The 15,109-nt window shown below is 53.5% G+C and overlaps 2 protein-coding genes across 6 annotated transcripts in view; one reads left to right on the top strand and one right to left on the bottom strand.

Annotated features, from left to right (window-relative positions):
- The window catches only part of GLB1L2 (galactosidase beta 1 like 2), a 47,747-nt gene that overhangs the window by 9,397 nt on the left and 23,241 nt on the right, over positions 1-15,109 (bottom strand). For 2 of the 4 annotated variants that reach the window (XM_063671643.1, XM_063671641.1), the window contains 8 exons: positions 14,141-14,233; positions 11,406-11,487; positions 10,230-10,295; positions 6,295-6,365; positions 3,333-3,417; positions 1,910-2,047; positions 864-944; positions 347-453 (listed from right to left, as the gene is read on the bottom strand). In XM_063671643.1, coding sequence (XP_063527713.1) covers positions 347-453; positions 864-944; positions 1,910-2,047; positions 3,333-3,417; positions 6,295-6,365; positions 10,230-10,295; positions 11,406-11,487; positions 14,141-14,233 — 723 coding nt within the window. The remainder of the gene's footprint in view (positions 1-346; positions 454-863; positions 945-1,909; positions 2,048-3,332; positions 3,418-6,294; positions 6,366-10,229; positions 10,296-11,405; positions 11,488-14,140; positions 14,234-15,109) is intronic. The other 2 variants (XM_063671644.1, XM_063671642.1) reach the window with 1 other exon arrangement.
- The window catches only part of B3GAT1 (beta-1,3-glucuronyltransferase 1), a 71,026-nt gene that overhangs the window by 44,833 nt on the left and 11,084 nt on the right, over positions 1-15,109 (top strand). The window contains exon 7 of one of the 2 annotated variants that reach the window (XM_054438912.2): positions 6,979-6,998. The exons of the other annotated variant lie outside the window; for it this stretch is intronic. The gene's annotated coding sequence lies outside the window, so the exon portion shown is untranslated. Of the gene's footprint in view, positions 1-6,978; positions 6,999-15,109 lie in introns of those variants that run through there. 2 annotated transcript variants of the gene reach the window in all.

Here is a 15,109-nt window from a genome sequence, read left to right as displayed (position 1 = left end):
ACCTCCCCCAGCACTCACCTCCCCCAGCACTCACCTCCCCCCCAGCACTCACCTCCCCCAGCACTCACCTCCCCCCCAGCACTCACCTCCCCAAGCACTCACCTCCCCAGCACTCACCTCCCCCAGCACTCACCTCCCCCAGCACTCACCTCCCCCAGCACTCACCTCCCCCCCAGCACTCACCTCCCCCAGCACTCACCTCCCCCCCAGCACTCACCTCCCCCCCAGCACTCACCTCCCCCAGCACTCACCTCCCCAGCACTCACCTCCCCCAGCACTCACCTGCCCCAGCACTCACCTCCCCCAGCACTCACCTCCCCCAGCACTCACCTCCCCCAGCACTCACCTCCTCCATGTACTTGAGGGCGTCCCACAGCGACAGGTACAAGACTGGCGTGACGGGCTCATACGGCATCTTGGGAAGAAGGTCAGGTGGGGGAGGGAGAGGGATGCCTGCAACACACAGAAAACAGGGTCATCCCCAGTGGACCCAAATGTCACTGCCTGCTCGTCCTCCCCACCCGGCTCCCATCCACAGACCCAATGTGCTTCTGTATCCCAGCACCAAGAGGAGCAACAGGCCAGCTCTCAGCACCTGCTGAGGCCGGGGAGGAAGGCCAGGCCTGGGAGAAAGCCAGGGGCATTCTCCTGTCCTCCATAGGAGATAAAGAGCGTTAACACCTGTAACAGGTGAAGCCGGCAAGATGGAAACAGCCTCACACACCTCCCTGTCCTTGTCTAGGACATTCTTGCACACAGATCAACTGGAGTCGAGGTGGGACAGTAAGGAAGTAACTCTTTAGGGGTCTGACAGCAGAAGCGAGGGCCTGAGTTGGAATTTGAGTCTGCTGTCTGCTGGGTACCTGAGATGGAGCCAAAGAAGTCTCGAAGCTTCATGTACTTGGCCGTGTAATCGCCGGCTTCTGTCAGCACAGCATCATAGTCTGCAAGACACCAGGCATGTCATGGTCATTCCTGGCCCCAGCACAGCACATGTAGCACAAAGAACAGGGAGAAGCTCGGAAGGGCCACAGGTCTTCATCTCAGCCACTGGGGAGTCAAGACACTTTTGAGCCATTCAGTCAAAATACTGTAAACATGAAAGGCCATCCAACTACAACAAGTGTCCATGAGGCCAGGTGCAGTGGCTCACACCTGCAATCCCAGCACTTTGGGAGGCCAAGGCAGGAGGATCACTTGTGCAGCGGCTCACACCTCTAATCCCAGCACTTTGGGAGGCCAAGGCAGGAGGATCGCTTGAGGCCAGGGGTTCCAGACCAGCCTGGGCAACATAGCGAGACCCCACCTCTACAAAAAATTTTAAAAATTAGCCAGGGGTTGGGGTGCACACCTGTAGTCCCAGCTACTCAGGAGGCCGAAGCAGGAGGATCACTTGAGCCCAGGTATTTGAGGCTGCGGTGAGCTATGATCACACTACTGCACTCCAGCCTGGGTGACAGAGTGATACTCTCTCACAAATTCAAAAAAAATCAAACTGTCCATGATCACAGCATGGCCCTAAATTTCTAGCTGCTGGTGTAATTTCTACTTTCTGGGACTCTCAACCTAAAGGAGGCAGGATCCCACCTCCTCAAGGGCCTGGGCAGGGAGGGGAGGCCACTGTCCCTCCCTGTCCCCCTAGGGCAGTCTCCTTCCACTTCCACAGGCCAACCTCTGCCAAAGAGGCCTCTCTGTAGAGTGACCAGCTCACAGGCACACCACCTGCCTTGAGGCTTCCCTCCTCTGGGAATGTAACATGACCATCCAGGCAAAGCCCCTACCTTCTCCAGGTACTCTATTGCCAAAGACACTGAAGGTGCCAGAAGTTGCCCTGAGGGCCTCTCCATAGCAAGCCCCAGCCATGCCCATGCAGGGCAGACCAGGGAGAGCAGTGTTGACAAATACTTGCCATAGCTGGTGACATCTGACTTGTAGTCATGGAAGTGCATGGCTCCATTCATGAAGCCAAAGTTGGTGCCTCCGTGGAACATGTAGAGGTTGATGGAGGAGCCAGCGTCCACAATGGCAGACACGGTTTTTAAAACCTCTGCCGGAGGAGGGAGAAAGGGGATGTGCAGAGTGAGTTAAAGTCTGAGATGAGCCAGGGTCCCTTCACTACTCTCCTCTTTCCTAGTACCACCTCAAGGCCAACTTTGTCACTCTGTCCTTCTAGCTCTCACTAAAACCCCAATCACAGAAGATTACGGGTGGAGGAGGAAGTGTGGGCCAGAATCATGGCCCCAGAGCTCGAGCCTCCAGTTGTCTGTAAATCCTGGTCAAGTCTCTGAGCTCCACGTGGACCATCTGCAGCCCAGGTCGGCCAGGGCCTTCCAGCCAGCACAATCTCCATATGAGTCTGCCTGACCAGGTGTATCAAATGCACAAAGATGGGCTGCATCCTTAGAGAGAAAACTCTGACACCTCCCCTATTCTGCCTTTGTTAGGAAATGAACCATGACAAACAAGATCATAGCAAAGAAGAAAAACAAATGGTTAATAAATATATATTTTATTAATATAAATCAAAGAAATGCAGACTAAACAATGAAGTACTGAGTAGACAAATATTAAAAGTTATTTTAATACTCAGTGTTGCTGGATATGTGGGAAATGGGTGCACCCATTCAGCAGCAGCGGTTGCAGCTGCCGTCTTTCCGGGGGCTGAGGGGTGAGCGTGCGCATCCACACGGCGCTGAGGCGCAGCTGGTGCCACTCATCCCAGGGAAAGCCAGGTGCACAGAGCGCAGGCTCCGGGATGCTCACCGAGATGGCGTGTGCTTAACAGAACCACCAGAAACAACCCGAGAGACTATGTCCACAAAGCGTGGTTCAGAATGGGGCTCTTCACATTCTTTAAAACAGTCACGTAAATCTGTATCTGGTCATACAGAAAGCTGTCCGTATGTGCATTAACTGGCACAAGCAGGTGACATGCAGCGGAGTGTGACTGCATCTGTCTCTATCTGTGTGTGCGTATAGAGCTGTCGGTAGAGATACGTAGAGAACTACCTGCATGGTATACATCTAAATGTTTTCTCTGGGCTCTGGGAATTGTATTTCTTCTCTATACTTTTTCTGTATTTTCTAGATGTTTGCAATAGGCATGCATTATCCTTCTAATTACAAAAACACGAACAAGCAATGTTAAAAGCCCTGCCATTCATCAAAGTGTCAAGACAAATGACTCAGGAATATCCAGAGCCAACTTCTGCACACAGATAATCCCAGCAGCCTTGCACCCCCTGTGGCTTACATTAGTTAGCAGGTGACTGAAACTCATCCTCACTTCTTAAGTAGCACACATGCTAGATGTAGTAACTGCAAGCACTCACCAGAAGAATCCAAGATATTGTGAGGGCCTCCCCACGAGTCAAACCACCCTGTCCAGTACTCCATCACCATCTTGGGCTGAGTCCCCTGGACACCACAAAATGAGAGTTAGACAAGCAGGCTGGCCAAACAAAAAAGAGGGAAGCTCTTCGTGGAGGGGAGCCCCAGGATCTCTGCTCTCTCTACTTTTCCCTGGCTGCATACCCACTGCCTTAGAGGTCTTTGGAGGTGGGGCATAGGTGAGGGCCAAATTCGCCTGCACACCAGTTCTGCCACATGTGGACTCCTGCAGGGATAGAGCAGATAAAGCTCCCGAAGTCGATACGGCAAACCCTGATGGTTTTAATGTTGCATATGTGTTAGCAAGAAGACACTGGTTCTGGATCAAGCCAAGCTTTGCCTGTCCTCTTCCAGGGAAGGGGGATGTTCTACCCGGGACAACTTCATATCTGAGAGGGATACTGTGGATGCAGACCCCCCGGGTACTGGCTCCATTAGCAGAATAATCAGACGCTGCAGAGCGGGCCCTCTTCAAGGTCCAACTCAGTTTATACAGCAGTTTGCAGCATTTTCTGAACCAGAAAATCAGGGCCTTACAGCACAGCTAATCATGGTGCAGGTTCTGCACTGACAGTTTGGATTTATACCTTGACTGGGCCACTCAACAAATCTTAAATCTTCTTTCTGAATACTGACTTTGGCATAGGACTGCCCCAAGGAGACCAAGATCATTCCTGGGACCATGCTCCACTCTGCCATGTTTGCGGAAGCCCAGAGCGCCTGGGGGTGGTGTAAAGACTAACACGCTAGTATTTCAGGCTCTGTGTGAGAGAGCCTTCCTCACTCATTCAGTGACAGCTTGTCAAGTATCTCTAGGTCGGTGATAGCCTTATGTTTAGAGGGATACTGCATACACAGCAACAAAATCTGATCCGGGGGATGGGACAAACATACAGTCCATTGAGTAGAAGGTACCAGCCATACCCAGGTTAAAGCCAAAGTAGTTAGAAGAATTCTTCTAGCAAGACTGGTGGCTTGGTTTTCTTTACAAGCCACCTACCTTCCAAGAAGGAGACATACCTACCACGTTTAAAACACTAAAAAGGGAGAAGCAGATTCAAAGTCCCGCAAGTCAGAAATCTCCCATGCCAGAAGCAAGGTTGTTGGCTTGGGGGTACCAGAGCTGAGGAGGTGGGTGTCTGCCCACGGGCCAGGCCCCTGCTCTGCACAACTGGCTAAGAGCTGGAGCTCTGCAGTGAGACTGTGCTGCAGTCCCCAAGCCACTACTTACAGGGTGTCTTATACACTCTATAGCTGTCTCCTTCACCGGCTCATATGACTCTCGGGAGAATTAAATGAGAGAGTACACATAACACCCCTAGCACACTGTCCCTGGCAGGTAGGAGGTGCTCAAGAAACACTGGCATAGTTCTGTCCACCACAGGTCATGGACACAGAGGACGAGTGAGGTGCTATTGGACATCGCCACGTGGAGCGCACCTGGGGCCTGCGCTGTGCATTCAGAGAGCCCTTGATTTAAACAGGGAGGTGTCCAAGTCCGCTTCCTTCAGGAAAACAGACATCTCTGGACTGCGCACATAAAGCCCTTCAGCAGGGCCATTCTATTAGCAGGACAGCTGGCCTGGGAAGGCTCGGGTATGGCTACCTCTCTAAGGATGACCTTGAAGGCTAAACATAAGGCATTCTGCTGTATCAGCTGCTGTGCTAGGCACTTTCCAAATACTACCTCATTTAATCTTCAAACAACCCTGTGAGTTGACACCATAAGGCAATGTACTCTCATCACCCCCACTTAGAAGAAGAAAGAGATGCACAGAGAGGTTAAGTAACTTGCCCAAGGTCACACAGCACAGGGCAGGAGACCCTGTCATCTCAGTCACAAGTATGAGAGGCACCCCTCACTCCACTGCACACATGGGCAGGCACTCAGGAAATGCCGAGAAAGGAAGGCAGAGACCCAGCTGGATCGCGCCTGATCTGCCTCACAGGAGCCTGCCTGGGAGCGGGGCCAGCCCTCCCATCCCCTCCTGGGAGCCTCCTCGCCTACTCTGGCCACCTGAACTCCAGGAGGAGCCACATCAAACACACACATGGCCCCACACGGCTGTGGTGGTTCCACGCAGATGTGCCTGAGGACACAGCCCCTGCTCTGAAAGACCATCAGCCAGAATGGAAAGCAGCCCAGCATCTCCACAGGCATCCATGCCTATCCATCCAAGCACAACTCCACTCCAGGCCCAGGACCAGTGTGACGATGCAGCAAGGGGGCAGTCTGGAGTATCCACGCCCCTCAGTGAGCCAGGGGACAGCTGGGGCCTCTCAGGTCTGCAGAAGGCTGCAGCATGGCCCTGTCCATCCATCTGCTTCGGAGGGGCACGCGAGCTCGAGAAAGAGGTCAGTCAGAACTGCAGTGCAGCGTAAATGCCCATCAGTTTGACAGATATTGAGGGACATCTGGAAACTCCTCCCTCTCTCCGCACCTGGAGTGGACCAGGCTTCCTGCCTTGCTGATGACAATAATCTTTCTAGGATTGCAGGGGCCTCACAGGTTAAGGTCAGATGCCTGTGTAGTATAGGACAGGGAAGTTTTTTCTTCCCCCCTCAATCCCTGGGAGCAAGTCTGGAGCTAGTTGAGGCCACAAAAGTCGAGTCCTTTAGGAGTGCACCAAAAGGGCCCCTCTCTCAGGGCAGTGGGTGACGTCCACTGCCTATACAGCAGCCCTCAGAGCTGTTTCTGGGCAGTGGGCCTTGCAGGCACACAGTGGCATGGGCTGGGGGCTGAGAGGCCAACAGCCCTGAGTCCAGCTCCCTGCGCTGGGGAAGCTGAGCACGCTGACAGGCATTCGGAATTCCGATAGGCCACTGAGCAGGGTGGGCCGCAGCTTCCCTGGGGCTGGACTTACCTGGACGTTGAAGAGAAAGGTGGTCAGTAGCTGGACTTACCTGGACATTGAAGAGAAAGGTGGTCAGTAGCTGCAGCTCATGTGTTGACTGAAGGTTGATGGTGGCCAACACTGTTAAAGGGAAGAGGAGAGAGAGACAAAGCACTGTCTCAAAGCCAGGGACCTTCTAGGTGACCCCAGACCCTTCTCAATCCACCAGACCAGCACAATAAAGTAACTGGCCCTGACACCGTTTCCCACCTACAGTTAGAAGTCAGCTACAGTCAGGTGCGGTGGCTCACACCTGTAACCCCAACACTTTGGGAGGCTAAGGCAGATGGATCACTTGAGGCCAGGATTTCGAGACCAGCCTGGCCAGCATGGCGAAACCCCCTCTCTACTAAAATACACAAAAAAATTAGCCAGGGTTGGTGGTGCATGCCTGAAATCCCAGCTACTTGGTGGGAGGTGGGAGGATCACTTGAACCCAGGAGGCAGAAGTTGCAGTGAGCTGAGATTGTGCCATTGCACCCTAGCCTGGGTGACAGAGTGAGACTGTCTCACAAAAATAAATAAATATATATATAAAGAAGTCAGCCAGGATGCCAGGAGACTTATCTTGTTGTCTTGGAGACTCCGCCACAGCAGCACAGAGCTGAGAGGCAGTCACTCGCTGGGCACCTGATCTCGATCAGCTGTGACTTCTACAAGCCAAGCATGCACTCTGTTCCTTGTTCTTTCGTAGGAACCAGAGCCTGATCCTTCCTTGGCACCCCAAGCATCTGGTCCAAGGTAATGATGTAAACAAAGATTCCTCTCTGATTTCTTGATAAGGGCTAATTCTGTATTCTACCCCATAACATGTTCCTTTTAAAATTTAAAACGCTATTTTCAGTGGCTTTCTATCAGTGAAACATATGCTCAAGAAAGGTGCGCTCTGTTTGGCTGACACCCGGGGATGTCCACACCCACCCCAGCGGCACGGCCTTACCCTGGGGCCCCTCACCTGCCTGCTGTCTGCCTAAGAGTCAGCTCACAGGCACAGCCTAGGCACACACCAGAGAGGCTGAGCCAGCCTGGCAAGCCGGGCCACCCTGACACTCTGCCGCAGGACGAAAGCCTCTGATTGCCAGTGAAGAAACGCAAGCGACAGCTGAGGCTCCAGGGAGGTGTCATAACTTGCCTCTAGGTCACAATAATTGGCCTCAGGTAGCGGCAGAGCGGGGCTGCACACCTGGGTCTCCCTGACACCACCCCATAGCCCTGCCCTGTCCCTGCCCTCCAGCAGCCCACTGGGTGGGACCCTCCACCCAGACCCCTCCCCTCAAGCCAGAAGCCCTTTGAAGACAGGAGGCCAGTCTGAAACTGAGCAGGCTGAACTCAAAGTCTACAGGATGCACACGGCTAAGTGAACACAAGCATCTCTGTCCTGTCCTTCCTGACACCGCTCACAAATACGAGAGGAGGGTGGACGGGTAGACGGCCACGAGGAACAGCAACAAGAGCCATTGGCAAATCCTGGAACACTGAGAAGGACACAGGGACAGTAAATGGTCTAGGAGTGCGAAGGGGTGACAGTCAGCTCCAGCTCCAGCCCAAGGCCTCACCCCACTCCCAGCCCCAGGCCCTGATTGCCATGAGATGGGAGGACGCCCTGTCCTCAGCCTGCATCCTCATTCCCACCTGGGCCCACCCCCTCCTCGGGGGCCATCCTGCCTGAGAAGGCGGGGCCCGAGCTGCTGCGGGAGTGGGTGTGTGTGGCAGGTGGAGGGAGGGCGGGAAGAGGAAGGCAGGCAGTCTCCGCAGCACATTCCTGTCCACCACCGGCCTGGCCCAGAACAGCTGCGGCAAGAACCCAGGACTTCTCCAGAAACACTCAGCAGTGGCAGACATAGCCCCAAACTCCGACAAGTGAGTGTCCCTTCTTGAAAAAGCCACCACGACCCAGTCATCCCAGGGGGAGGAACGCCTGTCAACAGCCTCTGCCACACCCAGCGCTCCCAGTGGCAGCCGAGAGCCTCTTTCCTAAGCTGCTGGGTAGCGGCTGATCCAGAGCATCCCCTCGCGCAGGAGATGGAGTGAACAGCCATCTGTCCGTTTTTAAAGGATGCTCCGAGAGAGAAAAACATTCAAGAAAAATGTGGGCCAGAAAATGACGGGAGGATTGAAGAGAACGGTTCAGGAAGTCGCCCAGAAAGAAGAACTGAAAGGCACAGAGATAATAGAAAAGACGTGGACAGTCCATAGGAGCACCCAATACACAAACACCAGGATGACCGAAAGACCCGAGGACAAGAGGGGGCAGCAGCAGCAGCAGCGACACGCGCAACCCGCGCGGCCCACCTCGGTGCGCGGCACTGCGCCGGCTGGCGGGATGCGCAGCAGCACGGGAAGGCGAGGGCGGCCTCCCTGAGGAACGAGGCAGGGGGCGAGGAGGAAGAAGACCCAGGAAACGCTCGGAAGCCGGAGTGTCCTGTGCTGCAGCAGCAACAGCGGGTGCCGGGAAGCCACGGAGCACCAAGAAACATCCTGTTTCCTGGAACTCCAGGAAGCAGGATTCCACGCGGGATGCAGCCAAGCCGCAGACCCCCCACCGTGCAGGCCAGAACAATCAGAGCGAGGCCCCCAGACGAGCCGGATCAGACCCAGGCAGAATCGGACAGGTTACAGGACCTGAGAAACACCAGCGACAGGCATCTGGGACATCTCTGGCAAAGCATTTGTTTAAAAGAGAAAGCGGCACCAGGGGAGTTGAGGGGAGGAAAGAGACTTGGAATGAAAAGAAAAACAGAATAATTACACTGAAAACTAAGCACACTGCAGAGAGCCGGCTGGCACCCTGAGAATTCACAGATACTGTGCAGGGCATCACCCACGTGGCAGGTGCCTGCAGTGAACCATTGTCATACACATCCGGGAGGCCCACGCTGGCGCCTATCAGGGCTGAACAGCCATGTTGGCACACTCATCACCTACTGGAACAAGAAGTCAATAGGCAGAATTTTTTTTTTCTTTTAAACGGATTTTTGCTCGTCACCCAGGCTGGAGTGCAGGGGTACCATCTGGGCTCACTGCAACCTCTGCCTCTCAGATTCAAGCGATTCTCCTGCCTCAGCCTCCCAAGTAGCTGGGATTACAGGCACCCGCCACCACACTCGGCTAATGTTTTGTATTTTTAGTAGAGACAGGGTTTCGCCATGTTGGGCAGGCTGGTCTCGAACTCCTGACCTCAGGTGATCCGCCCGCCTAGGCCTCCCAAAGTGCTGGGATTATAGGCCTGAGCCACCGCGCCTGGCCTCGGCTAATGTTTTGTATTTTTAGTAGAGACAGGGTTTCGCCATGTTGGGCAGGCTGGTCTCGAACTCCTGACCTCAGGTGATCCGCCCGCCTAGGCCTCCCAAAGTGCTGGGATTACAGGCCTGAGCCACCGCGTCCGGCCAATAGGCAGAATTTTTAAAGCAAATGATGCAGGGCTCTATGTTCACAGTATTTAGAAATAAGAAGGAAAATATCCAAAGAAAAAGTCAAAGAGTTGAAAATGGCCATTTCTGGAGAATGTAATGAAAAGGCGGCGACACTGAATTTCTCTACCAACATTTTTGATTGTTTCACTTTTAGGCCATTTAATTTTTTTAATTAAAAAAAAAAAGAAGTTATTCCAGGCAGCAGGTGGCAACAGGGGCACGCAGGCGGGTGCCTGGAGGTGGGAGGGCTACAGGGAAAAGCAGTGGAGACTCCCCGGCTTCCTTGCAAGGCCTAAAACCGGGAGACCGCCAAGCGCTGAAATGTGCTCCAGCATCAAAAGGCGTCTCCCTCCACAGCCACAGCCCTCCGGAGCCTGGAGCGGCCTTGGAAGCAGCCGTGGGGAGACAGCGCCACCGCGTGGAAACCGTGGGAATCACCGCTGGTCCTCCCCATGCCGCAGACACAAGGTCTGGGTCCTTGACTAACTCACTCTGCCTGGGGACAAAAGCCTTTTCCTCCCCATTCACGGACCTTCACTCCCTGGGTGCCAGCCAGGCGCTGCTGCAGGGATATAGAGAGATCTTCCAGCAGCCCGGTCTGTGGAGGGAAATGCAAAAGAAAGAAAAGAAAGCCTGGAATGTGCCAGAGCAGACACAAGCTCGGGTGCAGGAGGCCAAGGAGGGGCCCCGCTGCAACGATGGGAGGGCGCTATGCTCACCGAGGCCGCAAACCACGCCTGGGCCCCTGAGCACAGCCTGAACCCGCCGGAGCCCCAGCCCCGCCAAGAGTACTGCTGGGTGAAACAGATGAACGACATAAATAAACTACCCTGAAGGTGAGAGGGCGAAAAGAAAGCAGGGAGAAGGATTGACTGAGCCCCACGAAGGAGGAAGTTCAATTTCAAGTGTGGTGCTACAGAAAGCCTCGCTAACTTTGGAGAACAGCCATGTAGCTCTCTGGAAGAAGAGCAAAGCCCCAAGGCTGGGGATCCGGATGCTGGAGGAACAGTAAAGAGGGTGAAACGGTGTGAGCAAAGGGAAGGAGCAGGAGGTGAGCTCAGCTGGGTCCTGGAGGCCAAGTGGAGAGGCCTTTCGAGGTCATTCCCAGAACCTGCGCTTCACTCTGAGTGCGACAGGGACGCCTGGCGTTCAGCAGGATGGGGTAATCTGGACGACATTTTCAGAGGCACGCGGAGGCTGATATGCTGAGAACACATTATGGAGTCAACAGTGAAAATGCTACTGCAGCAATGTAGGCCAGGGGTGCTGTAAGCAGGCAACTGCTGAGGCCTCTAGGGATTCCAGCAGCACTGGGAGATAAAGCAAACAATGGCTTAGGTGCCAGGCGGACTGGAGAGGAGCTCACAGTCACTACCAGGTTCGGGGCCCATGCAGCTGGGAAGAACGGAGCTGCGATGTTCTGAAAACAGGAAGCCCGCACATGAGGCAGTCATCTGCAGAGTGCCCTTGGAGCCCGAGTGCCCAGCAGGGCGGGAGAACAGCCACCCGGACAGCCACGCACCACAGTCTCTCACACAGACCCTCCCCACTCATGGAACCCAAGGGTGTCTGCAGCCCAGTGCCATATGCACGGGACAATAACAGACACCAGAGAAACTCCTGCTTGGGTCGCAGTCCTGCAGGGGGAGCGTGCACAGCCAGCCCAGGGCCGCCGCCAGCCCCCACGGCCCAACACAAGTGCAGTTACCTCCCTGGACGATCCCCTTGCTCAGCCCATCCTTGTTGTCTGAAGTCAGGAGCAGTTCCACAATGCCACGGTCCTCCAGTGCCTGTGGGGGAAATGAGATAAGCCCTCATCTGCCCTGGCTCCTCAGAGCTTCTGCAGTGACACACAGCTGCAGTTGGGTAGCCCGAAGAGCTAGAGGGAGAGATGCCAAATAAAGCGTTTATTTCTCTGCCAAAAACAGAAAAGTCTCCTGCCATCTGCACCGGCCATGCTCACCACAGCTCCAATCAGCATGAATTCCCATCACAGCAGGGGCAGGGCTGGCAAGCTGGGGCAGCCCCTGGTTGCTCCGGATCTGGAAGGTGCCCGGTGAGCCAGCTAGCATGCCTAGGCGAGTCTACACTGAGGCTGGCTCAGGAAAGCCTGCTGCCGCGTGTCACCCGCCACTGTCTGCTGGGCTCCAGCGAGTAGGTCAGGCCTCCAGGATGACACCTACATCCTTCCCTTCACTCAAGCAACAGGCCTGTCCCTTCCCCATGCTGGCCGGTGTGGGTTTGGGGGATGGCAAGGCCCAGGAGGGCCCACCATGCCCTGTCAGTGTCCATGGTGCATTGCCCATGCCCAGAACAGCAGGAAGCATCCTCCCAGCTGTAAAGCAGAGAGTGAAGTGGAAGAAACGCTGTGCTTGAGGGGCAGTGATGACAATAACCACTCAGAGCGTCCCCTGACATCCATAGAGCAGTCACTGCCGTGCCAGGCCTTCCACTCATACACAGACTGTCCTATGCAAGCCTTGCAGTTAATGTCTTCACAGTAGAGACGCGCCTCGGAGGGGTGAAGTCAAGCATCGCAGGTTACAGGGCCCATGGCAACATGGGCCTGAACCCAGAGCCAAAGGCTCTGTGCTGAGGCGCTAGGATCTTTTGGATCAGAAACCCCAACAGAGGGGTCTTCTTGTAATCTTCCCTGCAGATATTGTGCCAAGACTGTTTATTTCCGCTGAAATCTTTTGGAAGTGGATAGGCAGCGAGATCATCTGCTGGGCAAATAAGGCTCATGTCCAGTCCCGCACACTGGGAAGGAAAGAGCAGAGGGGGCTCTTGTCTCAGGCACAAGGGAGCTACAGAGCTCAATCCATGAGCCCAGGTGGGATTTATCAAGAGTCCTGTATCCACCACCTCACACTATCATGTACTGATATTTAGCAAGCGTTTTCTTAGGTCCCTACCACATACACACACACTTAACATTTCCTGGGCACTCATTTACCGACTCCACCCCAGAGGGGATAATCGCTCCTTCCTGAGCACCAGAGACCCGCAGAGCTATGCTGGGGGCAGGCACCTGTTCTCTCACACCACTCTCCCAGCAGCCTCAGAGAGAGGCTGGTGAATTCTCCCAAGAGCTCCAGGACCACAGAGGCTGGATGCTGCTGCTTCTCTTTGCCCACCTGAGTCACACATGGGCACCTCCGCCCAGACACCAGGGAAGCATGAGTGGAGCGGGACGTCCCTGAGGGAGCTGCACTCTCCTCTCGTGGGGCTCTCCTTCTCTGCAGCTGAGTAACTAAGTCAACAACCGCTGAGAGGCCCCAGGGCCAAGAGACAGTGTGCAGGAATGGGGTATAGCAGGAGACGCTTCAAGTCCCATGCCGGGATGGGATCTTTCTGTAGGAAGCTGAAGGAGTGCCCTACTTCAGGCCGTGGCTGGGCATGGCCATCAGGATGGACCTTGCCCCTTTCCAGCTTGAGGAATACCAACCTTCCTGGACACGGCCTTGCTTCCTCCTAAGAGGGCTTTCTGCAGGTGAGAAGGGGGAAGAGTACGCAAGAACCCACAAGCTGAAGGGTTTGAGCCACGGTCTCCCATGTGGAGGGACTGAATTGATTTCCAGACGGAAAATGCTCTGCATGTCATAGCAGAAGGGATGCTGCCAGGCATCAAGGCCCAAAGCTGTCCGGCCCTCAGGTAGGTGGAGTCACTGCGGCCACTTACACTTCTTCAGCTCACACCATAGCCGAACCTCCAAGGTACTCCACAGCAAATGCCAATGATTCCGCCAAGGTCTTATTTATTGACAGCTTACTAGAACAGTCCTGAGCTGTGGGATATCACATCATACTCACAATTTGGAGAGGTAAATACTCTTATTAGTCACACTTTATAGAAGAGAAAAAGGAGGTTTAGAAAAAACTCAAGGCATTTGTTCAAGGTCTCAGCTACTAAGGGACAGAAAGCAGATCTGAATGCAGCCTGTTATTTTAAGTGTGGCTCTGCCCTTCCCCGGTCAGTCATGCATTGAGTCAGTGGCTGTCAGCCTTCCCTACACACTGAAACCAGATGTCTGAGAACCCCAAGGATTCTTATTTGCTTGGTATGGTACATGGCCTGGGCGCTGGGATTTCTTAAAACTCCCCAGATAAAGCCAGTGTGCAGCCTGGGCTGGGAACCACTGCTTTAGACTTTAGAATTGGAGCAGCCTCTCCAGGAAGCCTTCCTAATCATCACCACACAAGTAAGTCAATTCCTTTATTCCCAGCCCCTGCAATACCAGGTGTGTACTGAAATTCCCAGACGAAAATCAAGGGTAAATAAGTGACAACCCTGTTGAAATAAAACAACAGAGAAAATTCACTAATACATGATGTTGCAGGATGTATTAATATGAGAAAAATATTAGACCCACATGTCACACCACAGCCCATAGCACACTCCAGAGGAAGGAATCTAAAGAAACGCACCAAGAGGACTCTTACCTTCTTGACGTAGGGCATGTATGCAGGGTCTTTATTATAGGAACCATATTCATTCTCCACCTGCACAGCGATGATAGGTCCCCCACGCTTGTACTGGGGAGAAAAGACAGACAACCAGGAGCTGAGTGTGCAGGGGAACTGTAGTATCCAACCCTGCCACGCCCATCATCAGTGACTAGCAAAATATCCCATTTGAAAACTAAAATCTCAAAAGATTAGTATCAATAAGACAGTGGAGGAAGAAGCACTAGGCCCTTGTTCTCCCATGAAAACATCAAAAAACAACTCCAGACAGACTAAAATAACTTAATAGGAGCTCTGGAAACCATTCAAGTGTCTAACCAAACAAGTGACCACCAAATCAAAACAAAAAGTCATATGCAAAATGGTACAAAATTGTATGATGTTTTCACAAGTTCTTGCCCCACCCCAGTGTAGCGTGGTGTGGTCAGGAGGACGTGTCCCAACTCCCAGGTCCCTCATGGGGAAGAAGCAAAACGGAACTTGTTGACAATGTTCTAACTTGTTTACAATGTTCTAACTTGTTCTGCCCAACGTACTGGTTTCTGTCTTGTCTGACATGGAGCTCAAACAGGAATCGTCAGCATAGTTTGGACTTCAGGCTGGAAGCTAAAGATGGCAGTGGCAGGTTCTGCAGCATATGAAAACTGCCAGAGGACTATAAACGCTTGGATGCCTGGGGGAAAGGAATTACAGCAAAAGAAAATGAAGAGCATCTAAGGCCACAAGAAGAAGCTGGGGAGAGACTCTGGGAATTAAAGAAACTTGAAAGCGACCAGGGAGGAGGGAGGGAAGCACACACACAGATACAGACAGAATACATGCCCAGAAAATATCAGCTCTTAAGTCTTCATGCTGGGCTGATCTCCGGGCTTAGGGGCCCACTAATTAGTGAGGGTTCCCCTGAAAACATGCAAAAACTGAAATAGGTGTCTGTTTTTTCAAATG

The sequence above is a fragment of the Pongo pygmaeus genome, chromosome 9 (genome assembly GCF_028885625.2).
Source record: "Pongo pygmaeus isolate AG05252 chromosome 9, NHGRI_mPonPyg2-v2.0_pri, whole genome shotgun sequence".
NCBI classification, from domain to species: domain Eukaryota; kingdom Metazoa; phylum Chordata; class Mammalia; order Primates; family Hominidae; genus Pongo; species Pongo pygmaeus.
Note: the sequence above shows the minus strand (reverse complement) of the source record. Positions and strands in the feature narration are given on the sequence as shown.